This window comes from Eumetopias jubatus, unplaced genomic scaffold (assembly GCF_037043125.1).
Source record: "Eumetopias jubatus isolate StellerSeaLion01/CBP00866 unplaced genomic scaffold, mEumJub1_p1.0 scaffold_1, whole genome shotgun sequence".
In the NCBI taxonomy this organism is placed as follows: domain Eukaryota; kingdom Metazoa; phylum Chordata; class Mammalia; order Carnivora; family Otariidae; genus Eumetopias; species Eumetopias jubatus.
Window position 1 is genome coordinate 210,661,315 of NW_028274807.1, and position 24,896 is coordinate 210,686,210.

Below are 24,896 nucleotides of genomic sequence, written 5' to 3' on the forward strand. Positions count from 1 at the left end.
AGTGCTCTCCCCAAGAGCAGAGCCCCAGGAGTGAGGTGTGAGCGTGCCCACGGTAGGAGGGGAGGTGGGGTCCTTGTCAGAGGCTTGCCGGGGGAAGGCGAGCAGTCCACATGCTCAGCCTGAACGCCAACACAAAAGGCCCACACAGCAGCCACCAGAAGCTTCTTCCCTTTATTTTAGTTTATTAATAGGATACAGAGTGCAGGCACTTACAGTGGTCAAACCGAGCAAGGAGCGAGCAGGGTCTGCTCGGCGATGGGCCACCTGGGGCCCACCCCGTCGGAGAGGCCTGGGTGGGAGCCAGGAGCCCCTCAAAGCCTCCCCACTCACTCAGCCCTGAGCCCGAGCCACCCTGGGGACCTAGGAGGAGGAGGGGACCCAGGGAGGAGCGAGCGAGGCCGGCAGGACGGAGGCTTCCGGACCCGGCGAAGGCACCTCCGGCAGCCGAGGCTCGGCCGTGTGGTTAATACGGCCAAGGAAGGAATATTTACAACTCGCAGGGTGGGCAGCGTGGGGCCTGCTGGGCCTGGCTCACTGCTTGGAGCTCCCGCTGCTGAGAAGTGGACATGCTCCTTGGGCCCCAGGAAGGGCTGGGGGTACAGGCACTCTTGCTGCCCCAGTTTCCAGAAGGCCTGGTCTCAGGCTTTCCTGGCCAGAGAAGCCCCAGGTGAGTCCCCCGCCCGGCCCCAGCCTGAATCCTCATTAGAGAGGGTGCCCAGGGTGCATTCCCTCCTCTGCTACCCTGTGGCTCCATCCCCCAAAGTGCAACACCCCAGCTCCCGCCCTTGACCTGGGGCTCCAGGGCCCCTTCGTTCAGTGCTGTGTCCAGCTGGGGATGGGGGCCAAGGTTAGGGAAGAGTCAGGGGGCTGCCCACAGGGAGCCTGGTCCTGGCACGTGGATGACAGGGCCAGGGGCAGTGGAGGGGCCCAGACCACCGAAGCTCCTGCACGGCAGGTGTGTGAAAACCCCCTGAGAACACGCCACCCCCCCCCCCCCCCACAGCCTAGTCGAGCAGGGATGGCTCGGCTGGGCGGATAATGGTGGGCCGGCTGGGCGCAGCAGGGGGTCTTCTGCTGCAAAGAGAATAAAGACAGACGGGGAGGGGGAGGGGGAGACGGCAGTGAGGCCCTAAGTAGGACCAGGGAGGGGACCCAGGCCCCACCGCCCCCGCCCCAGGGTGCTGCCTGATGCCGGATGCCTCAAAAGCTGCTAGAGTGCCACGGAGGAGCTAGAGCTGTGCGGCCCCGCCTGAGTCCCCGCCCAGCCCGGACCCTGGGTTTCTCATGGGAGAAGGGTGGCAAATGGAGCCTGGCCTGCAGGGCAGGGTGAGGAAGGGCAGGGGTGTGCGACGGCTCACGCGTGTGTCCTCAGTAAGGAAACCAAGGTTAAAACTAGGAGAAGGGGCCCCACGTGAGGAGTCCCAATCTGTGTGGTGGGCCACCCGTTCAGGCAGAGGCCAGGCCTGGGAGCCCCGGAGTCACCCTGACTCTCCACCACTCTGTGACTTTGGGCAAGCAAGTTGGCCTCTCTGGGCCTTAGTTTTCACACCAGCCACATGCAGATGAAGACTCCATTCCCCGCAAGGCGCTGGCAGTGAGGGGGGCGTCCAGCCTTACCTGGGCACTCCAGGGGGGATGCCGGGTGGAATCCGAGCCGGCCGAGATGGGACCTGAGGCGGGGCTGAGAAGGGGTCGTTGTTGGCAAACACGCTCTGGGGTCCAGGCCTGGACGGGATGGGGGGTGCGGTGAAGGAGGCTGCTGCCCCCACTGGCACGGGAATCAGAGGGGGCCCTGGGGTCGGGCCTCTCACTGCTGGGGGCCGGCCCGGGGGATGTGCGCTGGACATGGGTCGGCGCTGTGGAGTGGGGCTGTGAAGGAAGGAGAGGGTGTGAGCCGGAGAAGGGGGATGGGGAGCGCCAGCCTTGCCGGGGTGCCTATGGAAACCCGAGGGGGCCGGGGTGTGGCGCTGGCTGGGGCCCCTCCATCCACCCCACCGTCACCTGCTTAGCAGTGGCTGTGCCCCCACCTAAAACCTGCGCCAGGGCCTACCTGCGCCTCTGCTCAGCCACCAGGGGCTCCTGCTTCCCTCCGACCTCACTCCCAGGGCCACTTCCCTCTCACCAGCCCTGCCAGGGCCTGCCGGCTTCCCTGCCTCTTCCAGTCCACCCTCATTCAAACCCCTGCCCTGGGTACCCCACAGGCTCCCCCACCGGGCCGGAGCACCCGCTGTTCCCTCTCCCTAAGTAACTCCATGGCTCCTTGAGGCCTCGGCAGGGCCGGTACCTTCTAGCAGATTCCCCTGACCCACTCTCTGTCCTCCCGCCACCTGCCCTGTCACTGGTCGGGTGTCCCTGCCTAAGGCTCTGCAATGCCATGCCAGCGTCTCATTTCCACCCGCCAGCTCTGAGGTGGTTGGGGGGGCTGGGGACAGGCCAGTCATGCCCTCCAGCTGCTGCTGCAGACCCTCCCCAACCTGCCATTCTCGTCTGCGCTTTGTGCTCCAGAATGATGACCCCATGGCCCCCGCTGCCCCGGCCTCTTGCCCTCTCTGGCTTCCGCTTGGGCTTTACCGATGGAAAACACCAAGAGTCAGATGGGCCCTCCACCCAACGCTTCTTCTCTCTCCTTGTCACTTCAGGCCCAGGCTGGGGAGCAGCAACCACTATGGCTCAGGCCCCTTCACCCCACCCGCCCCTGGGCTGGGCCCTGACAGGACACATGGGGGGACCGGTGGGCAGCAGCCTCTGCAGGCTACAGGCGCCCAGGCCTCTCGGACCTGTGGCTGCCGGTGCTCTGGAGCCAGGTGTCGTCGACGGGCGGGGGCACAGGCGTGGACACGGTGCTGGTGCTGATGTCCCCAATGATGTTGAGGGCCTCCTTGAGTGCATGGTACATGCGCAGCATGTCGTCCCGCCGCTGGGCCTGGTCGGCCGATTCCTCCATGAGGCTGCTCTGGTCCGCCGAGGAGTACAGGTAGGCCAGCAGCTCATGGTGGATGAAGGCCTTTGTCTGGGGGGCAAGGGGCAGAGAGGTCAGGGCGTCCCCCCACACCTGCCGTTATGACAGGCTGCAGAAGCATCCGCCACACTGGGTGGGCTGTCTGGTCTTTTTTTTTTTTTAAAGATTTTATTTATTTATTTAATTAACACAGATCGAGAGACAGAGACAGCAAGAGAGGGAACACAAGCAGGGGGAGTGACAGAGGGAAAAGCAGGCTTCCCGCTGAGCAGAGAGCCTGTGGATCCTGGGATCATGACCCGAGCTGAAGGCGGTCACTTAACCAACTGAGCCACCCAGGCGCCCCGGGGTGTCTGGTCTTTAACTTTACTGTGCGATGTGGACGATGTTTGAAATGCACATGAGCTGTCTGCCGAGTCTCTCGGGGGCCCCTTCACGTGTCCTTCCAGACCATTCCACAAGACGCTTATTAAACTCGAATCCTGCCTCTTTTACAGCTGTCTTTCCTCCCATTTGTTGTCTTCAAGTTGGCTTTCGTTAAAAAACTCCTAGTTTCTGTTAATTTTACAATTTGTTCCTTCCTAAAACCTCCTGCAGGATACAGGAGTTTTTTCAGTTACTTTTATGGAGTTTCTAGGTACCTGTTCATGTGTCCAGGAGCTTCTCCAACTAGGAACAAGTTTTCCTATTCTTTTTCAGTGTTTCACACCTCTAAATGATTTTTCTATTGAATTGTACTGGCTAGTAACTCTACAAGAAAGTTTGCTTGTTTGTTTGAAGATTTTTATTTATTTATTTGAGAGAGGGAGAGAAGAATGCGTGTGAGCAGGGGGAGGAACAGAGGGAGAGAGGATCCCCAAGCTGACTCCCCGCTGAGCGTAGAGCCTGACGTGGGACTTGATCCCAGGACCCGAGATCATGCCCTGAGCCGAAACCAAGAGCCAGATGCTCAACTGACTGAGCCATCCAGGCGCCCCTCAAGAAGGTTTTAAACACAAGTGGAGATGGCCAGCTTGTTCTTGATTTTAGAGGGGATGCTTTCCGAGCTTTCCCCTTCAGGGCAAGAGTGGTTTTGAGACTGAAACACACAGACTCATAACAAAAGACTCCTTTTACCATTGTCTTTTTAAAGAATAGATGTTGACTTTTCCCAGATGAACTTTCAGCACCTGCAAAAATAACCAGGCTTGAGAGTTCATTTCCCTCCCCTTTTAGACAAATGGAGCCCTCCTGTACATTCTGTTACGCTCCACAGTTTTCCACTGCATGACTGAGAGTTAGTATCAACCCGGAAATCCTTCTCCTCTTCTTTTTGATAGAATAGTTAGGTACTAAATGGATTCCACTAAGGGGACAGAAACTTCCAATCTTTGGCCACTACACAACAGTGCTAAAATAATAAGCATGTATGTGCTCAACTTGAATATGGGCAAAGGTCTCTGTGGGAAAAATTCCTGCAAATAGATCTTTGGAGCCAAACCACGTATGTATTTTAAATTTCATAGCGGCAGAAGCAAGTATATCATAAGTCCCATTTATATGCGAGGGACAGACCAGCACACCCATGAAACTTAGCACGGCTCATCCCGAAGGAGAATGTGAAGAACATAGTGAAGAAGAGGGATTTGGGATTTTTGCTCTAGACCCTGTTACACTGAGAGCTTTTATAGGCACGACATAAGCCAGACCTGGTCTACACAGATTCCTGAGTGCCTAGCTGAGCTGAAGGCCCGAGATAGAGGCCCCCCGCACCCTCCCAGCAACCCAGAGTGGGAGACCTTAGTATAGCTGCATTTCACCAAAGAGAAGCCTAAAGCCCTGATCATCTCGGGAGCCCTGGGGGAGGCATGTGATGCCCCCGAGTGAAGGTGGGCTGGGCTGCAGGCCATCAGGAGGCCACAGTTCGGGACATACTCAGTCTGGGTTTTAATCCCACCTCCCACTCTTCTGAGTGACTCAGGGCAGGTTTCTTGACCCTGCCAGGCCTCGTGTCCTGTCTATAAAATGGACATGACAGCAATCCCTCTCCTAAGGTTATTATAAGGCTGAAAAAAATTCAGAGGAAGTGTAGTCGTGTGGTGTTAGCTTCAAGTACCTGTGTAAATGGGAGTGAGCCCCATGTGGCCTGCACCTTCCAATTTGCCAAGAGAGGCTGAGAATCCTGATTCTGATGTTAAAAAGGTAGTGACTCTAATTTTACATTTTATACAAACAATCTCGGGGCGCTTGGGTGGCTCAGTCAGTTGGGTGTCTGCCTTCGGCTCAGGTCATGGTCCTGGGGTCCTGAGATCAAGTTCCGCATTAGGCTCCTTGCTCCACGGGGCGTCTGCTTCTCCCTCTACCCCTCCCCTTGCTCGTGCTCTCCCTCCCTCTCTCTCAAATAAATAAATAAAATCTTTAAAAACAAAAACCAACAGTGTTCAGGCCAAATCTGGCTGTGGCGGCCCCGGCCCCCTCCCCTGTGATGGGCAGGCCCTGGCGGGGGCCGTGCACTCACATTGTTGATCATGAGGTGCATGATGGTCTTTGGCATGAGGTCGCGGATGGACTTGTTGATAATGGCCACATAGGAGTCCACCAGGTTGCGGATGGTCTCCACCTGCCGCTCGAGTTGCGGGTCCATGGAGAAGGTGTTCTCCTGGACTCCATCCTCATTTTCTGCCTATAGGGGAAGAGGGCAGATGGTGAGGGGTGATCGTGACCTGGGGCAAGAGTGGGGAGCCCCCATTCTCTGGGAAGCGCTTGCCCTGTCCTGCCCAATACCAGCTTTCTGGGGATGCCCCCGATGGCCAGGTCGACACTGTGGGGCCCTGCCTGCCCATGGCCTGCGCTGCCTGGACCTGGGGTGACCATGGCCTATGGCAATTAGACCTTCTCACCTGGGGACCGGTACATGTTAATTTGGGGGCCGAGGGCAGCCATGTTCACTCCACCTCAAGGACAAGAGGAGAGCGAACAAAACAGATGGGATCCCAGGCCACGTATCTCCCTGGCCTTGGCTTTAGTCGGAGAATCTTCTGGGCCCTGATGGCAGAACCCTCTCCCCCTTTCTCCTTTGTTTGCTCAAGAGAGTACAGGCTACGTGCCTGGAAATGACCTATCCAGCGAGACACTGGACCCTTTCCTCTCCCAGGAGGGGTCAGCTCAGCCCAAGGTGCATCGGCCAGGCAGCGCAGTTCCTCACCTGGTCCTTCTCGGGGTAGACCCCGGCTCGGAGGAACGAGGCCTTCCAGCTGTCCACGTCCTCCTGGGAATCACAGGCCAGCTCAATCTGCCGAAGGTCCTTGTAGACGTTCCTGCAGTGAGAGAAGAGGCACATTCTTGACCCTGCCCACGGGCCTGGCGGGTGCAGGAGCTGGAGCGTGGGCTCTGGGCTCTGATGGACGGGGACTCACACCTGACCCAGGCACAAACTGACCCCTGGGATGGCAGTAGCACTGGCATCCTGTCGGGCTGACAGAGCACCAAGTCAGTGCCTACAGCATCCAGAACCGTACCGAGGGGAGAGCATGTGCTCAGCGAGCATCTGCATCTAGCAGCATCGCGGGGTTTTGTTTTTGGGCTTTAGTCAATGCCTCTCTTTTCCCTGGAAACTGCTCCTCTTTCATGCTCATCTGTGGGGGCCAAAGGCTGCCAAAGATACTCGCAGAAGAGGGCAGGTGTCCCTCAGCACCCCTGGTTGGGCAGCTCCCAGCAAGGTGTTTTCAGGGAGGTGACAGCAAAGTTGTCCGAAAGAACATTCTGTGATGGCAGGATCGTTCTCAACTGATGTTGTCAGCTGTGGTGGCAAGAAGCCACAGGTGGATTCCCTGTGAGCACCACGAAGAGTGCTAGGGTGACGAAGGCAGTTCATTTGGATTGCATTTTATTTCAGTCAATTTACATTTAAAATCGCTAAATGAGGCCAGTGGCTACTGCATCGGACAGTGTAGGTCTAGAATGTGCCCCAACTTCTGAGCGCTGGGCTGGGGCGGACGGAGGGCTACTGAGCGGTCCAAGGACACGACTGAGACTCCCAGTGAAGGCATGTGAGCTGCTGGCTGAGTGTGGGTCTGCGAGCAGAAGGCAGGCTCAGAGCCACAGGCAGGAGGAAAAGCAGATGGACGCTATTCATGGCCGGTGTTCTGTAGGCCAGGGTCTGTGCCACACACGCACCGTCCTGTTCCACAAGGCAGGTGTGGCCAAGACGGCCAAGCCGTCCCGAAGCTTCTGTGTGAGATCGGAGTTTGAGGTTAGTCACGGCCTCGTGACAGAGCTACGGCCGGCTAGCAGTCCGTGAGCGGCTGCCCTCAGACTTCTGGAAGGAGTCGCAGGGAGTGAAGGGCATGCCTTCGTTGCTCCTTCTCCTCCTCCCTAGGACTGCCTGCAACATCATGATGGCTGGACCTTGGGCAGCCATCTTGAAAAAGGAGGAGGCAGTCTCAGGAGTAGGAGCACCTGGGCCTGGAAGCCTGTGGAGCCGCCCCACCTGCCCTGGAGGGTAAAGCCGTAGAAAACCCAAACTTCCATCTTGTTTCCATGACTGTTATTCTGGCTTTCCTAAGCTCACTCCTAAATGCTACATTAGGTACGACCTTCACCCCCTTGCACAGGGGATCAGGGGCCAGGGAGGCAGGGCAGCTGCCCTGCACGCAGCAAGGAAGAGCCTCCCAGCAGGCCTGTCCCAGGCCAAAGCCCAGGTTCTTCCACGTGCCCTCGGGCTTCTTAGGTAGGGGAGAGGGGGAAGCCGAAGAGATGCAGAGATTTCTGGAGCCAGCTGATGGCCAAAGTGGGCCCCAGAGCTTTCAGCCAGCCCAGAACAAGGCTGGATTGAGCTATTCTTACATAAAACGTGACATGAGGCTTGCCTCGAACCGACGGGAGCATGGCAGCGACGGGCAGCAGGGAGGGTGGTCCTGGGGGAGCAGGGAGGATGTGTCCACGCTCAGCCCTTCCTCCTGCTCTCGGACCTCCTGCCAGAGCTGGGCCTCTTCCCAAGCTGAGAAAAGCATCTTTGGTTCTGCTAACGTCTACCCACAAAGCCCGTGGGGGTGGATTCACCAAGGGCCTCCCGGGCCCTTCTGTCTACACTCACCCAGGGGTCTCACCCCGTCTATGACTTTGAACGCGGCCTTGCAGTAACAACGCCCCAGCTCACACCCTGCCGGGAGCTCGTTCCAGAACACCAGACTCTTGTACCTACACAGCTGCCTCCCCGACGTCCCCACGTGGTGTCTCACAGGCCTCTCTCCCTCGGTGTGGCACAGACCCAGCCCCTGACCGTCCCCAAGCTTACTCTGCCTTTGCCTTCCCCATCTCAGCGAGGGCAGCTCGGTCCCTGCAGGTGCTCAGGGTCCCCAGGAAACGCCTTCCTCTCTTGCACCCATATCCACCAGGAGTTTGGTCAGCTCTGACTCTCAGAATAGGCCGCCTCCTCCTCTTCGTCCTCAGCCCCACCTGGGCCTGGCCCCCACTATCTCCCACCTGGACCAGTGCCACCCAATCAGCCCTGGTCTCCCAGCTCCAGCCTGACCCCCACTGTGCCCCCCGCCACAGCCACCAGGGGGGCGCCCGTGAACACCCAAGCCAGGGCCAGTCCCTCCTCTGCTCAGAACCCTCTATGGCTCCCACCTCACCTCATCATCTCTGCCCAGAGATCCTCCCCCCTGCCCACACGCTGGAAGCACCCATAGCAGTTTTCCGCCTCTTACGTGATTCCCTTTCTAGAACATGAGATCCCGGGGCAGGGACCTTATGCAGAAAGCACTCAGTGGATGCCGCTGAATGACCAAATGAGGCCAGTGACCTTGGCCCGGTGGGCCCTCACCTCTGCTCTGTGTTGAAGATGGCGAAGACGTGCTTGTTGGACATGAAGCCTTTCTCCACATCGCGGATTTTAAGGTTGTCCAGAGGCAGCATGTACTTCTTCTCCTTCTCCTGAGGGTGGAAGGGGAGGGGTCACCACGGACTGTTTAACAGGATCTGAGGATGCCCTGGGCTGGATGCCACCCTAGGGCCTTTGCTGGAATGCTCCTCCTCCCAGTGCCCACATGGCTCCCTCATGCGTCCTTCAGGTTTCTGGGCAGAGGGGACTCTCCTGGAGAGGCCTGACCTGTCCCCACCCTGCTTGCTTGCTCTCTCTCTCACCCCGCCCCCCAATCCTCCTCCTCCTCTTGGTACTTCCCCTCATGTAACTGGACACACCACATCATCTTGCTCATGGACTTAGGCTACCGTCTGTCACCCGGCCTGATTTGTCAGTTACTCAAGGTCAAGGACTCCCGTTTCTTTTGTTCATTGCCGACACACTGTGGATACTCGACACTGGCCAGCTCTCATTCTACCCAGAATCCAACCCCTTCTCCACCAGGTTGCGTGAATGAAACCATTAACTACTTCATCTTCATGATGAGCCTGTAACTGAGTTACCACTGTGATCCCATTTTACAGAGAGGGAGCCTGAGGCCAAGTGGGGGCAGGCAATGATTCAGGGGTGGGGCTGGGATTTAAAATTCATCAGCTTCAGAAGTTCCTGGAGCTGAAAAGTGAGGCCCCTCGACGTGATGCCTGAGCTCCAAGGCCACAGAAGTGTCACTCACTTCCTAAGGGCAGTCCTGTTCAGGAAGTGCCCACTTGAGTGCCCAGCACTCAGTCCTGATGACTGCCAGGGAAGCAGCTCAGGGAGGATGTGGGTCACAGAAGCCAACGTTTACTCACCGACAGTGGCTAAGCACCTACTGTACCCCCAGCGTGGGGCGGGGCCCCTGCAGGTGCATCATCTTAGACCTCCCCATGGGGACAGCGTGTGTGTGTGGGGGGGCCATTAATGAGTTTTCTACATCAGGAAACCAGAGAACAGTATCAGGGTGCATCAGGATCCCCTGGCTCCCAGGCCCACCTGACCCACAGTCGCTCCAGTGACCTTCCCCCATCTCTGCCAGGGAAGCGCTGCGCTCAGAGAGGGAAGGTGGCTGCCACAGGGCAGGGGGAGTGGGCCACAGTGGGACTTCAGAAGCCAGGCCCATGTGCCCCAAAGCCAGGTTCTGCCTATCACCCTTTGTTTTACGTCCGGGCCTCACCCAGGAATTCACTTTTCACCTGTTTTGTCCCTGTGTACCAGAAGGCCCCAGAACAGAGCCCAATGTGCTGCTGCCTCCAAATTCTGGAACAGCCACAGAGACTGAGGGGAAGGGGGCCAGGGGCTCCCTAGCAGGTGGGGACTGGCTCCAAGTTTCAGGACGACAGGAAGAGAGGCAGGAGTGAGCAGCAGACTTTGGTGCATGGGCTTGGCCCTGCAGCCTTAGGAGCTCAGATGGGCTCTGCCCCTCCCTGGCCATGTGCTCTTGGGCAAGCCACTGCCCCTCTCTGCCTCAGTGTCCTCATCTGTCAAAGGCGGACAGGGGTCCTGCCCTCCCTGTGTGAGGTGAAGATTAAGGTGAGTGTATGAGGCACTACTAGGGTTTTCTTTTGTGTGTCTTGTCTCTCACGCCTATGGCTCCAGAGTCCATTCACTGGGCTCTGGCAGAGAAGGAAGCAGGGCAGAGTGCTCCTTCCGGCCGAGCTGCAGTGAGGGGCAGAAGAGGGGCCCGGGGGCCATGGAGCCGGGAAACCCCCATTCAGGCTGCATTCTGGGAGTCCAAGGACAGAGGGTGGAAAAGAAAGGCTCCAGGCAAGGCCCAGGGCCCCACCAACCTCCCCAAGAAAAGTCTTGGGGGCTTTAGAAGGGGCCGGGGCAGAGGTTCCCCGCCTGGAAGATGGTGGAAGGGCCTCTGCTGCCCCCACCCTGCTGTGTTCAGGAGGCAGGAAGCTTCCAGTCGGCCAGCCAGGCCAAGTAACTGAGTCACAGCCCTTGTGGGCCCTGAGCGAGACGCCACATCTGGAACTGTTTATAGTGTGATTCCGCCCAGAGCGCAGCGACTGCCTTCCTGGTGCTGCTGACACGCACACACAGAGCACAAACACACACAGAGCCGCAGAGCCGTGCGCGCACCCCGCCCCCACCCGACCCCCAAAGAGACCTTCGCCGGCACACACAGGCCACGGACCCAAACCCTCCCTCCCGCCCACGCCCACCCGCTCCCCAACCCCCTCCTTAGGATTTCCTGCAAATCCACAACTTTCTCCAGATGCGAGCCGGCCCCAGCCATGCCACGTCAGAAGAGACGAAGTGGATCGGCGCAGGCAGTGGCCTCCTCGCCTGCTCCGAGGGGCCGGGGCGCGGTGGCCCTACTTGCCCCCTCCCCCCACCCTGGGGGGCCTGCAGGATGGACAGCCGGCCCCGCCAACCCAGTGTTCAGACTACCTGTTCAGGGGGCTCTGAATGTGTACAGTAGTCTGCACATTGGTTAGGCTGGGCTCGGGCAAGCGGCGCGTCAGGACCTGCACCCCCCAAACTTGCTGCCGCCTCCACAGCGAGGCAGACCCGGAGGTGAGTGTCGGCGCCCACCGCCCTGCTTCCCACTGGGGCGGAGACCTGGACAAAAGACTGGGGAGTCACAAAAGGGCCTGGGTGGGAGGAGAGGTGCCAGGGCGAGGCAGAGGGAGGGTGCCGCCCGCTGAGGGGTCGGGGGGCTCTTGGCTGAATCAGTCCCCTATCCCTACCCCACACTGGAACTGCTTCCTCTCGGTGGTTTTTCAAAATAAAGAAATAATGTTTTGCCTCTCTGAGGGGTCTCTGAGAAGGTGGCCTGGTCGTCGGGGGGTCTCGGCCACGTGTGTAACTCTGAGGGTCCCTCCCGATCTGAGCCTGCTTTGTGTCTGGGGCGCACACAGGGCCCCTTTCACGGGCCTGCTGGTTCTCGTTACTGCCGGCGGGCGCTCCCCGCTCCTCCCGCCCGGCGCTTCCGTGCCTCTGGTCTGGGCCCACAGGAGGGTCTGGGGCTCCTGCTCTCAACCCCCACACGACGGGAAAATGAAGGAGCCCCTCCTACACTGAAAGGAGCTCTGAAAGCTGGACTGGCGACGAACTGCTGGGACAGGGTCTGGGCCCAGAAGTCCCTCTACAGCTGCCCAAGGCTGTGGCCAAGGCTGGCACTCCCGCCCTGGGCGGAGAGGCCTGGGCCCAAGGTGGAGACCAGCCCTCGGCGTGCCTGGCAGCTGACGCACCAGAGCAGACTGGGTTTCAGACAACGAGGGTGGAAGGAGGGTGAAAATGCAAAAGCGTCATCCCCACCTGCCCTCAGACAGACTTGTCGATGCCTTCCCTTGGGCCTCTGTCAGACACCTAACACCGCCCCGGCCAACGGGGAGAGCCTGTAGGCCCAGGAAGATGAGAGAAACACAGTGCACCTCGCTGGTGACCCTCAGAAGCCAGCCCAGCCCACAACAGCACAACAGGCAGTCACCCTGGGGCGGCATCGTTTCCGGGGCCACTAAGCGGCGGCCATGTTGTTAAGAGAACGAAGCAAAGCGATGGGCCACTCGGGACGGGAGGATGGGCCCGTGTGGAGGCGCAGGGACCCAGATAGCGGCGCTGCCCGAGGCTGCCCGCTGGACTCGCAGCCCTTGCCCACAGGGTCACGGAGACTGCGGTATGAGGGGGCCTGCGGGCTACTCCCCCGGTCAGTGCTCCCAGAGGCCTCCGCACGTCCTTTGGATAAGGACAAGCACCTGCGGACCGCTCGAAAGACACTGTAGCTAGGCCTGTTATGGGGCCCATTCTGCTCTACTTCGTGGATGGGGAAACAGAGGCCTAAGGAGGCTACAGGCCCGGCTGAGCCTGTGCAGGTTGCAGATGTTGGAAGCCCAGCACCTCAGCAGCCTGGCTGTGAGCCTGAGCCCCTGACCTCGGGCCCTGCCCACACTGAGAGCCAGGGATGCCTCACTGTGACTCTGGGGGCTGTGATCAGTTTCTAGCCCGCTGATGGCTCCCCTCCCCCATCTCCCTTCCAGCCTGGAGGGTTGGAGCTGCCATCCGGCTGGACCCCTAGGGGGCCAGCCTGGCCATTACCATTCTCTGCCGGAGCTCTGGGATACTGGCGGTGCTCAGGAAGCCTTTCTTGAATGAACCAGAGTGAGTGAGTGAGCACCCACCCACCCCAGCCCCACTGTCCTGACCCCCAGCCACTCACCTCCTCATCCTTGTACCAGGATAGAGACTCCGCAGTTAGCACAAACCAGTACTCCTTGGAACCGCCCTTCATCAGGCTGATGTTGTTGATGGTCAGCCAGCCCCTGCGGATCACCTGGGGGGGAGGGTGTTGCTCAGAGGACAGCGCCTGCTACCCCGCCCAGCCCACCCCTGTGCAGTGGCCAGGGCCCTTGTCCCCGGTAAGGAAGAGGGACCATGGCAGGCACACCTCCAGCCTGAAGCCAGGCAACCCAACTCCACCTCACCCCTAAGCATTTCCCACTGGCAACCAACATGGGATGCCCAGGCAGACAGACACAGGGCACGCACACTCACTCGCAGGCCCAGGGCTGACAGGGAGCGGACCCCTGGAAGACCCCCTGCACACACGGGGTTAGGTTCTGTTCGCGCAGGCAATAACGGGTATGCCTGGCTAGAAGGGGCCCAGGGAAGGTCCCGGGCCCATACGTGTGTCACGTGGGATGTGACCATTGGAGGAATCACACCTGCAAGACCCAGGTACCATGCCGCCCTCAGACCCCGCCCCTTGCACCCTCTGGAAGGTGGCTGTTGAGGGAAGGCTGGAGGAACCTGCTACAAAATGGAGTGGTTCTCTCTCTCCTTTTGTGGCTGACCAGCAGAGGCTCAACGCGCAGCGGCAACTCTGCTGCCCATTCTGTTGGCTCATCTGCCCAACTCACTCAGCTCAGGAGGACACTCGGTGGGCAAAGGGACCTGCACTGAACAGGGATCGTGGCCAGTCTCTGTCCTGGGGCTCCCTTCCCCACAGCCTCTTTCCAGAAATTAGGAGGAAGGGATGCTTCCACCCAGAGGGCTGGGGCCAAAGGTCTGAGCCTGGGGAACCTGCAGGGGGATCATGCCCCGTGCTGGCTTCAAACCCGGGGGCAGGCCTACTTTTCTCTGACACGTTAAGGTTCTGGCTGGAAGATCCCCAGATGGGGCTCATCTGGCCACAGCCGTCATCTGAGTAGGAGGCAGAACCCAGGCCTACACAGAGGACTCACCTGACAGCTATATGCAGGCAGCCTGGGGGGCCATGGTCCTATGTTCCCTGGGTCATGAGGCATGTGTGGGCCGGAGCTACCCATCAGTCTGGATTGGGGACCCCAGGGCAGCGGGAAGCACATGGAGACACAGGCAGGGCCGCCTGGGGACCAGGCAGCAACAGACCGGGCCAAGCTACAGACGTGCGGCCAAGGACAGCTGGGAAGGACTGGTGTGGAGTCCCCCCCCCTCTCCCAGGGTGGGGCGTGGCAGAAGCTCTGGAGATGGGGCTCCAGGGATGACTCTGGAGGCTACATGTCTTCCTAATGGGTGGGTCTCAAGAGGGTCTTCATCCCCTGCTCTCTGACCTGCCCCCAAGCCTGTCAAATCTTCACAGGGCCACCTGCCTCCTATGGCTGGAATCAGGCTCTGAGCCTCAGAGGCCATGAAGGTGGAGGTGGCCCGAGTGCACCCAGGGACCCCTGCACTACCCGGAAGCCCTTTCCCAGGCTGGGGACAGCACGGGATCCCACCTGGCAGCCCTTCTCCAGTCTTCCTAGTGATGATGAGAGCACTGGGGAGACCTGTGGCCACCAGGAAGCACCTGCCCAACCACGGGCTGCCTGGCGGGCTAGGGGGCAGAGGCTTCCGGCCCCACTACGCTCATCCTTGCAGGGCACCCTGGTTTAGGACTGAACATCTGGAGTCCTGGGAACACCCCCCACCCCCAGGCCCAGGCAAAGGGGAATGTCTGGTCACGCTGAGGGCAAGGCTGGTCTTCACACTCAGGCCCGAGGCCATTCTGCACATGACCTGGGAAGGAGTCCCTGGCCCCAGGGCGGTGCGGGTCTGTGTGTTCACACCGGCTCCTTCCTTCCCCACCCCAGGGGGCAGGGCGGGGCCTGCTTAGCCTTAGCCCAAGCCAGGCAGATTAGATACTTTTAAACTTCAGTCACTGACAACCAGGGGAAGGGGAGCAGGAGGTGAACACAGGTGGTCAATGCTCCCCAGAAGAGAAATCTTCACATGGTGAGGCCTCTCTACTCTGGGGCTGAGCCCAGCTCCCGAGGGGGCAGATGTGCCCCACCGGCTTTCTCAGGGGCCTAGCTCACCTGCTGCCACCCTCAGTGAGCAGCGGGCAGAGCTGGCCGACAGGGCCCTGGCCACGCAATGGGCGGTGTGGCCTCGGGGTGGAGGCACTGCCGGGCCAGGCCGGGAATGTGGCACATCTGAGCCTCGAGGCAGGAGGCTGCTGGGTAGACTTGGAGAAGCCTCCAAGGTCCCCTTCCCCTCGAACTGCCCAGAGAGCGGTCTGTGTGGGAGCCAAGTGGGGTCAGAGACAAAATCCCACGCTGGGGAGGTGCAAGCCGTGGGCTGCAGACACACGCGCGCGCGGAGTCTAGAGGCGAGGGAGTTGGGCCTCCTCATCCAAAACCCAGACTTGTGCCCCAGGGGCCTGGCTTAGAAGGAGGGGGGCGGGGGACAGAAGAGGCAGGCAGGCTCCCACGCTCCAGGGTGCACAGCGACAGCCATGCAGGCACGCCCGGGATGGGAGGAAGGGCCGCCAGGAGCAGCACAGGCGGGTGGCTGGCAGGAAGCAGCAAGCTGGGGCCCGCCGGTAGGGTGGGTCAGCCTCCTCCTGGGTGAGGGTCTCAGCCTGAATCGCCCGGGGCAGGAATGGAAACCATGGCTGGGAGACCTGGGGGCCCCAAAGCCTTGACGGATGTGGCAGGGCTGGGCTTTGTGGCTGGGGACGTGGAATCTGGCAGGAAAATGACTAAACTTCTTGGGGTGCAAGAAGCAGGCCCCTGGGCGGTGTGGAGGAAGGAAATGGTTCAAAGAGCACTGAGGGCGACATGGGGAAAATGGGAGCCACGGGCCTAAGGACCAGCCATTCCTCCTGCCACTGCCCCCACTCAACCCTGCCCAGCGTTGGCTCTCTGTGCACCTTCCAGGCCCCAGGTGCAGCGCAGCCCTGGCACAGGATCAGCTCAGCTACTGCGAAGACCTCCGGGGCTCACCAGAAGATCCCTGCCATAGGGCAGCAGCTGGGGCGCCCAGTGCCTCAGGGGCTGGAGGTGGGAGAACATCCCGGAGAAAGGAGGCCCAGGCTTTGCTCTCTGAGGTGGAGAGCTGGGGCTGAAGCCCGCCGCCTGGAGGTGAGCACCTTGAAAACAGCTCACCTCTCAGATGGGAGAAGCACCTGCTCCCCACTGGGCTGGGCTGGGCCACACACGGAGAGGAGGTGTTCCCTATAACAGGGATGGCAAATACCATTCATCGCGGGCGGCCCCACTGATCAATGCGTGGCAGCTGCCACGTTAGTGAGAATTCCGGGACGCAGCCGGAAAGGGTGCTAGGATCGATTAGTGATGTCTGCCACAGGCCAGATACAAGAGAATGGAGCAAGTGGAACAGATCAGTCTGATCAATCGTCGTATCTGCCACGGGGACAGAAGGATAGTGGCAGCATCCAGGAGAGAGTTCCCTGATCAATCAGTCATGTCTTTCATGGGTGTTGGAGGGGTGTCACGTGCAAAGCTACCACGTGGAAAAAGCATTCTTTGACCAGTTAGTCACATCTGCCACAGAATGGGGAATGGTGGCATGCTCAGGAAAGAATGCCAGGATTGATTAGCTATGCCTACCTCCGGCAAATGCCGGGGAGAGGCACAAAGGAAAGAGTGCTGGATCCATTAGTAATGTCTGCCGTGAGTGCAGAAGGAGGAAATTCCGGCACGATGATGTCTGCACTGGAGTGGCGGCAGCAGCAAGAACGAGTTCCAGTAGGACTTAAGCAAAATCTTCCCTGGCCAGGGAGGTGAGGGGAGGGAAGCCTGGGAGGTGTTAGCTGAATATTTGCCATCCCCGACCTATAGGAAACTAGCTAAATGTGTCAGGAATGGGCTGGAGGGTGAGCCTCCTACAAGGATGGTGGTCAGGTTAGTGTCTGTGTGAGTTGGCTTACGCCCAGGGCAACACAAAGTCCGGCAGGCGTTGGCCATGGCAGGTGGTTTTTAGGTTAGCTTGATTTTTAGTTGTTCTGTTATTCTAGGGACATTACAGGGTGGCGGGGTCTCCACCACTCTCAGGTTCTCTAATGTTTGCTACCACACTAAGTGGGTACTTACCAAGATCTCCCCCTTTGAAAATGCAAAGTTAGGATTGTGGGTAAATCAAAGAAGAGCAGGCAGAGGAAAAGAAACGTAAGGGACATGAGGGGACAGAGAAAAAGCAGGAAAAGCACAAAAAATGGGAGGAGAGAAGAGCAGGGGGAAAAAAACAGCAAAAGAAAAAAAATTACATGCTATTAATTATATTCATGGTGTTAATATTTAATTCATTATCATCTCCCGAAATAAAAAAGCAACAACATATGTATTACCTACGGCAAGCACAAAAAATCATGCAGTGGTTACATCCTTCTTTTCCAGAGGGCTCTACAATCGTGCAGGATAGCAGAGCCCCCACCCCTGCCCCACCCCCACCCCATCTAATGTGGAAAAGCGGGGTGGGCACTGACAGAAATTTTTGCAAAGATGATGTGTTTTCTTAAAGAAAAAAAGAGGCACCTGATACTGGCATATATGAAGCTGTTCATATTGTTCATGCCCAAGGCCTCTGGCTGGGGCATGACATCGAGGTAGAAAACCCTTCCCGTGGCTCTGGGCTTTTCCGGGTATGGGGCTCAAAGCACCCTCAGGCCCCCCAGAACTGCTTATCACAATGCAGCCTCCCACCCAGGCCCTCCCACAGATTCTGAGTGTCTGGGGCTAGGACCGGGAACCCAATTTGTCTGCAGACACCCATGGGTGACTGGGCTGCCCCTCTCTCAAGGGTCAAGTTCTAAGTGTGGCATTGGATGTCAGACGGGGCCTTGTGGGTGTACAAATCTGCCCCCCAGCCTGTGCCAGAGCTTCAGCTCAAAGATGGGTTTCCTGAAACATCAAAACCTGAACAGACTCAAGAGGCTGGGGAGTGGGGGTAAAGGGTCTGGTAGGATATGCCACGAGCCAGGCACCATCACTGGGCTCAGTGGTCCCTAAGTGCCCATTGGCCCCAAGGGTAGAGCTATGGGCTGAGGGGGGTGGGCTACCTGGTTGGGGATGGCTCTCTTCTTGTTCAGCTGTGTGCTCCTCTGCTGGGCGCTGAAAACAAAGCAGAGAGAGGACTCGTGTGGCGACACGCGGGAGTGACTCCGCCCCTTGGGGAGGCCAAGGGATCAGCTAAGGGCAGAGGCAGAGAGAAGCCCCTTACGCACAAGGGGCTGCCCAAGGGAAAGAGTCAGGCTCATGCAACGAGAAAATGTATTTAGGTAAACTGAGGCTTCGAGGCCTTGACCTCAGCCACTCCCAAGAGCACCAGCTATTTCCAGGGGTCAACGGCCCCAGAGCCTCCAAGGCGGGGGCCTGAGAAGCTGGACTCCCATGTGGCTTGGAGGGGGCCGTAGTGGCTTCAGAGTAACCTGAGCACCAGGCTGTTTGGGGATCAAACTTGAGGCTTCTTCCCACCCTCTCTTCCCATCACTGACCCCGGCACCAAGTCTTCAAAGGCTCTGACCACAGAGCCGGCCAGCCTGGGAGATCAGACCATGGGACAGCTGCCCACCATGAAAACATCTTGGATGGCTCCTGGCCCAATGCAGAGGAGAGATAAGGTCCACGGGGTGTGTTTCTCTAAGGTCCCTTGTCTATAGTCCCTGCTCTCTTTTCCTCTGCAGCTATCCTGTTTCGTAGCTAGTTTGTGCCACACAGATGAAGGTCACATGTCTTGTATGTGGGAACCTACTCAGCTCCCTTGTTCATCCTATTTTCCACTGGGACAATCACAACGCCACCTGCAAATAATGGATATCTCCTATAACTTAGACATCCTATTTTCTTTTCTTGTCGTATTGCTTTAGGAATAAGATATTCCTTTAGGAATACGTATTGCTTTAGGAACTTTCAGAATATGACAAGGCAAACCACCTTGCGTCATTCCTTTACTGGCTGCCTCTGGGGCTGTACCTGAAAGTTCAAGCTGGCTGTTGGGATAAAGGAGAGAGGGAGAGAGAGAAGGAGAGAGAGTTAAGGAAATAGGCTTCTATTCCTAGATCAGTAAAGGCTGGAACATTAAGTACGGGGGAAGAATTTATCCAACAATTTTCCTAACATTCAGTGAATTCATTATAGAGCTTTTTCTCTGGGCCCTGGTTTTTGTGTTTAGAGGGCAGTGAGAAAGCAGCCCAGAACATCTAAGCACAGGATGGAGTTCGGTCAACAGTGTCTGAAGGAGACAGGACTGACTAAGACACACACAGTGATGGCTAGATGCCAGTGAGGTCCCGGATGTGCTGCTTCCGAGGGGCTTCCTGGCTCCCACCTTCCCCTGGCAGCTGATGTAGCTGCCCCTTTCTCTTGCCTCTACCCAATCAGGAATGTCTTGCTATTGGGGATGGGGGGGTGGGAGGGAGTGGGGAACGGTGGGGGGAAGGAGTCCAAAGTCCTCCCCCCGGCCTGCAGGGCCCTCCTGGCAAGGGGGCCTGGTCTGTCAACTCCACCTTGCTTTGGTTTCCCCATGCCTCACTCCTTCTTGGCCTTCCTTCCTTGTCTCCAACACTGTTTGGGTTCCCTGACTGTCACCTGGCGGTCTCTCTAGGCCCCATCCCTTGCTCCACTTTCCTACAGCCCCTCACCTACTCTCCTTTCCAACTCTTGTCTGCCTTGTGACAAAGTGCTCAAGAACACGTGTCCAGCCTGTGGGCTCTGAAAGGGCAAGGCCAAGTGCGGCTTGTTCACCGTCCTGCCCCAAAGGCCCCGCACTGGGCCTGGCTCCAAGACAGCGCTCCAAGGCTATCCAGTGGGACCCCGGGGACATCCCCCCCGCCCCCAAGGCTGGGACCCTGGCTTGTGCCTGGGCTGGGCGGAGCCTGGCACCCTGGGCTCCCGCACCCAGCCAGGGTGACCCCGTTCACACACCAGGAAAAAGGCACACAGCAGGCAATACCCACCCGGTCACCAGCTGCTCAGTATAATAACAGCTGGGGGAAGTGGGAAGGCCCAGGAATCCAGAGGAAAGAGTGGAGTGGTCAAAGGAAAAACAGGAGAGATTGTGAGAAGGAACTGTGGATGAAGTGTGAGAAGCAGAGACATCAAGGTGAGGAAAACAGCAGCAAACCAAAGAGGGGGACCAGCGTTTTCAGCCCACACACACCTGGCTGCTGGGGGAAGAGGCGCAGGGGGTGCACCTGCGGTGCGGCCCGTGGTCATGGTCCCCCAGCCCTCCCATAGCAGGGACGGCCCAACCGGGGCCCTTGGCTCGTCTGGGCATGGGGAGCAGCTTCTGATCATGCCCTCCTTCATTCGTCCATTCATTCATTCCTTCCACTCACCTACCAAGTGCCCAGCAAAGATCAGCTGACCAACTCTGTTGAGTGCAATTATAAATGTTCCACCCAGGAAGTGCTTAGTCCAGCACAGAGACCCCTGAGCGAAAGATCCTCTTGTCCAGACAGCTAGCCCAACACTGGGCTCTAACAGGTACTTCTCCACAAGAAAGCCTCCCTGCAACCCCGAGGCCAGGCCAGAAGGTGGCCCTCCGGACTCAACACAAGCCTCACACAGCCCTGACCCCAGCAGTGACGGCACTGTGTCTTAACTGGTTTGGTGCATGTCTGTCTCTGGCACGGGACCTTCCTCTGAGGGTGGGGACCTGGGTCTGTGCTTGCTCACTGCTGTGTCACAGAGCCTGGCACAGAGAACACACACCAGATATACTTGCTAAGTGAATGCAAGGAAGCTGGCTACTGCTGATTCTGTGAGTCTGCTGGGCTCAGGCAAGAAGACCTTCAGGAGCCACCAGAACAATCTACATAACGCCCAAGCTGGCTGAGGGCAGGCCCAGGGGCTGAGGGAGTCAGCGAGTGATGCTTGAGGCAGCCAGCATTTACATCTACATCATGCCCAAATCAGAGATCCCTGCGCTGGCCCCTTGTCCAGGTGCCATGGAAAGTTCCAGTTTTGAATCTACGGTGTATAGATGGAAGCCACGGAGGGCCTGGACAGCACCTCCCAGAGAGCAGCCCCGAGTCGGAGCCCAGAGCCCGTGAGACGCTCCGTGAAAGGGCCAAGTGCAGATGGGGGAGGCTGGGGAAAGTTTATGGAAGGCTCTGAGAAGTCACGCAGGAAGGAAAGCATGCTGCCAGCCTCACCCTTCCCGAGGCGGCTGACCAGAGGTCGGCGCACAGGAGGTGTGTTGAGGACAATGAGGATGGGGGCTGCTGTTAGCCCAGGAAAGCTCCCAGATACCCCCAGGCGGCTCCATGTCTCACCCCAGTACCCCGACAGAAAGACCCTCTTGCCCTAGTCGGCTGAGGGAAGCCAACTCGACCACCTCCCTTGGGGCCTGGCTCTGAGGGCAGGCACTGGTGCCACCCACCGGCCACTGTCCTGAAAAGTACATACTTGGCAAATCCAATGAAGTCCTCGTGGTTCGTGTTGATGTAGGACTGCTCGATGTCAATCAGAAGGAGAATCTGGAAGAAAGCAGGGTTAACTATGAGCACCGAGCTGAGCTTGGCGGGGATGGCAATGGTGGGAGCCCTTCCCACACCCACCAGCAGGGGGGGCTGGAACCATACTGCTTCCCTGGCAGGAGACCTGGGAACACACATACATACCTTGGGGTACATCTGCAGAGGGAAGGGGGCATGGGTACTTTGAAACTTCAGGGCCTCACAAGAAAGAAAGACTGGGCCAACAGAGCAAAGTGAGGCAGCCGTGTGGTGGGTGCAGGCACGGCCTCTGGGGCTGACCACCTGGGCTGCAGTCTCGCTCAGGCCCTGCCTGGTGGTGTGACCCTTGGCCACAGGTTACGGAACAGTACGGAAAGGGGCAACAAAAGGCCCGGCTGCATGGGGTTAAATAATTCACAGCATGTTTAGAGTAGCGCCTGGCGTGTTGTTAAGTGCTGCATTAAAACAGCAAAGGCAGGGGCGCCTGAGTGGCTCAGTCAGTTAAGCATCTGCCTTCGGCTCAGGTCATGATCCCAAGGTCCTGGGATCGAGCCCCGCATCGGGCTCCTTGCTCAGCGGGGAGCCTGCTTCTCCCCTGCCTGCCGCTCCCCCTGCCGCTCCCCCTGCTTGTGCGCTCTCTGTGTCAGATAAATAAAATCTTAAGAAAACAAACAAAAAAGAAACAAACAAAAGCCCAGCGAAGGCAATTTGGCCAGGTGAGGGCATGAGAATGGGACACACAAACCCAGGCAGCTAGGAGCCAGTCAGGAGGTCATCTCAGCTAAGGGACAGGCCTTTACACAACACCCTGCCCCTTCCTGTAATTTCACTGTGCCTCTGAGCACTCAAGCGTGAAACATGCCAGGCACTTGGACCTTGTGCGGTTGCTGGAAAATGCTGGGGGGCTCTGTGCATGGGAGCCACGGTTGCTGGTTTTATAAGCCTGAGCTCAATGAGCCAGAGCCCTGGGCCAGTGCCCAGAGGTGCTGGCACTGGGACAACCAGGCACTCTGGCGTGGCGAAAGGACAGCCACATCCCTGACGACAACAAAACAAACTGGAATCTTTCAAGCTTTTGATACAACTTCCGGGCTACAGAAGCCACATGGGCTGGAGCGCAGGTTGACTGGGGGACCCTCTGAAAGACAAATGAGCCATGTCCTGCTCCACTGATGGGTGACACGGGGTGGCATCACAACTGAATACAACACGGGGGCCTGTTCTGGTTTGAACAAACACCTGCCAAGAGGTCACGGGGGAGGGACTGAGACCAGCCGTGGGCCCTACGGAGACGAAAGGGCAGCCGTGGGCTCACTCGGCACGTGACCGGTGAGACCCGTGCCGCAGAGGTGTGGGGACCGGCCCCACTCTCCATCTTTGTGTGTGCCTGGACGGTCTCCACAAGAAAACTGTTGATACCTAAAAAGCACCCACACATCCTCTGCTGGGCGAATGGATAAATAAGCTGTGGTCCACACACACCCGGGACACCACTGAGCAATCAACAGCAACAACCTTCGCAAACACCCCATACAACAGGGATGAATCCTGAACGCTCCATGCTGAGTGAGGGAGGGTAGACCCAAGATGCTACATACTACAGGGGTCCATTTAAGTGACATTCTGGACAAGGGAGCAGACCAGTCATTGCCAGGGCCTGGGGGTTAGGGTTGGGGCAAAGGACAGGAATTTTGAGGGTCACAGTGTGGGGGTCACCTTGCTTTATGCATCTGTCATTATTCAAGGTAATGTATGCTCAAGATTTAAGCACATAAAAAAAAAAAACTACACACAGGGTGCCTGGGTGGCTCAGTTGGTTAAGCGACTGCCTTCGGCTCAGGTGATGATCCTGGCTGGAGTCCCGGGATCGAGTCCCGCATCGGGCTCCCTGCTCAGCAGGGAGTCTGCTTCTCCCTCTGACCCTCTTCCCTCTCGTGCTATCTCTCATTCTCTCTCTCTCAAATAAATAAATAAAATCATTAATAAATAAATAAATAAAATCATTAATAAATAAATAAATAAATAAAATCTTAAAAAACAAAAAACTACACACATAAATTATACCCGAAAAATCAAACAAAAAGCCAATTACCTGGTCCTTGGTTCTCCCCTCCCGTTCCCGGATGTAGGTAGTGACGATTCGCTCCGTCTCTTCTCGCAAGCGGGGGTAGGAGCTGAGCTGGGGGGCCGGGGGGGGGGTGGTGGCATTGGTTGAGTCCTCGTGGCACAGGAAACAACATGAACCACAGAGAGAACACGGGGGAAGGGGAGTGACCAGGGACGGGCCTACCGAGTCCCCACCGCACTCCTGTCTCCTAGCTGCCCTAGCTGGGAGACAAGAAGGGGACGGTGGGGCCACGGTGTGCCAGAGTGACAGGGCGCCCACGCACGAGCAGAGATGCTTCTTGAGAGTGGATTTGAAGGTGGAAAGTGGCAAGGGAAAGTGGGTGGTGTGTGTCTACTGCCCGAGAGTGACGGCCACCCCCTCCGCCCAGCAAGGGGTGAGAGCAAGGACACCAAGCCTAATCAGGGCCAGCGGGCCAGTGGGGCGGGAACTCTCGCCCAGCTCGTGAGTGAGTAGCGCCTGTTCTAAGATGACGGGAGTGGCATCTGGGCCATCTACCTCAGAGGGACCCCCTTACAGAAGGCTCTTCCCCGATCCTAACTGAACCAAACGCAAAGAGAAGCCCACCCTCCGAGGTCTGGGTTAAGTCCGCGTGTTGGGGAAAACTGAGCGGACGGTTAAAGTCACTAGTGGAAAGCCTCTGAAATGCCCCATAACACGTGAACTCGCAGATCCACGCGCCAATCACAGTTCACACTGGGTGACGGGTGGAGACCCTCCTCCTCTAATTAGGGGTTCCAGGAACAGGCACTGCCTCTTGTCCCCACTGCCTGCTTGGTGACCGTCCCTGGCAACACCCCAGGCCTCCTGTCCCCATCAGAGCCCAAACTGGAAACGTGGAACACCCAGGCACTGCAACTCCCCCCTCTTGCCTGCCAGGCAAAGTTGAGATGTTGCCAAGCAAAAGGTGGCCCACGGAAGGGGGTGCCTGCTGAGGCAGACTTTCCAGATGCACAGGTGGAGACTAACATGGGGGGAGAGGAGATGTGGGACAAATGCGCAGGTGACAACAAAACCTTCGGTTACCTTCTCGGCACACTTTTTAATGACCGTGGCCAGCTCTGAGACCACGAGATCAACACACTTCAAACTCGGCTCTTTAAGCTTTACAATCTGTTTTTTCACAATGGCTTCAAAGGCCATGTCGGGGGTGAAGAGCCCCGTCCTGGGTCATGCGGAGGGCGGGATGAGGTAGAAAGACACCCAGGGACAGTGCAGGCCACACACGTGGGATGGGAGACAGAGAGAGAAGAAAGGAGAGTCA

At 58.1% G+C, this 24,896-nt stretch overlaps 1 protein-coding gene across 7 annotated transcripts in view; it reads right to left on the bottom strand.

Annotated features, from left to right (window-relative positions):
• Positions 1-24,896, bottom strand: part of DNM2 (dynamin 2) — an 86,337-nt gene that overhangs the window by 707 nt on the left and 60,734 nt on the right. The window contains exons 10-21 of one of the 7 annotated variants that reach the window (XM_028088959.2): positions 24,659-24,797; positions 23,600-23,686; positions 21,458-21,528; positions 18,109-18,160; positions 17,144-17,155; positions 13,009-13,122; positions 8,766-8,875; positions 6,144-6,255; positions 5,457-5,621; positions 2,778-3,010; positions 1,618-1,869; positions 153-1,071 (exon numbers count right to left, since the gene is read on the bottom strand). In XM_028088959.2, the coding sequence (XP_027944760.1) occupies positions 1,005-1,071; positions 1,618-1,869; positions 2,778-3,010; positions 5,457-5,621; positions 6,144-6,255; positions 8,766-8,875; positions 13,009-13,122; positions 17,144-17,155; positions 18,109-18,160; positions 21,458-21,528; positions 23,600-23,686; positions 24,659-24,797 (1,414 nt within the window). In that variant the 3' untranslated portion in view covers positions 153-1,004. Of the gene's footprint in view, positions 1-152; positions 1,075-1,617; positions 1,870-2,777; positions 3,011-5,456; positions 5,622-6,143; positions 6,256-8,765; positions 8,876-13,008; positions 13,123-17,143; positions 17,156-18,108; positions 18,161-21,457; positions 21,529-23,599; positions 23,687-24,658; positions 24,798-24,896 lie in introns of those variants that run through there. The other 6 variants (XM_028088956.2, XM_028088961.2, XM_028088958.2 and 3 more) reach the window with 6 other exon arrangements.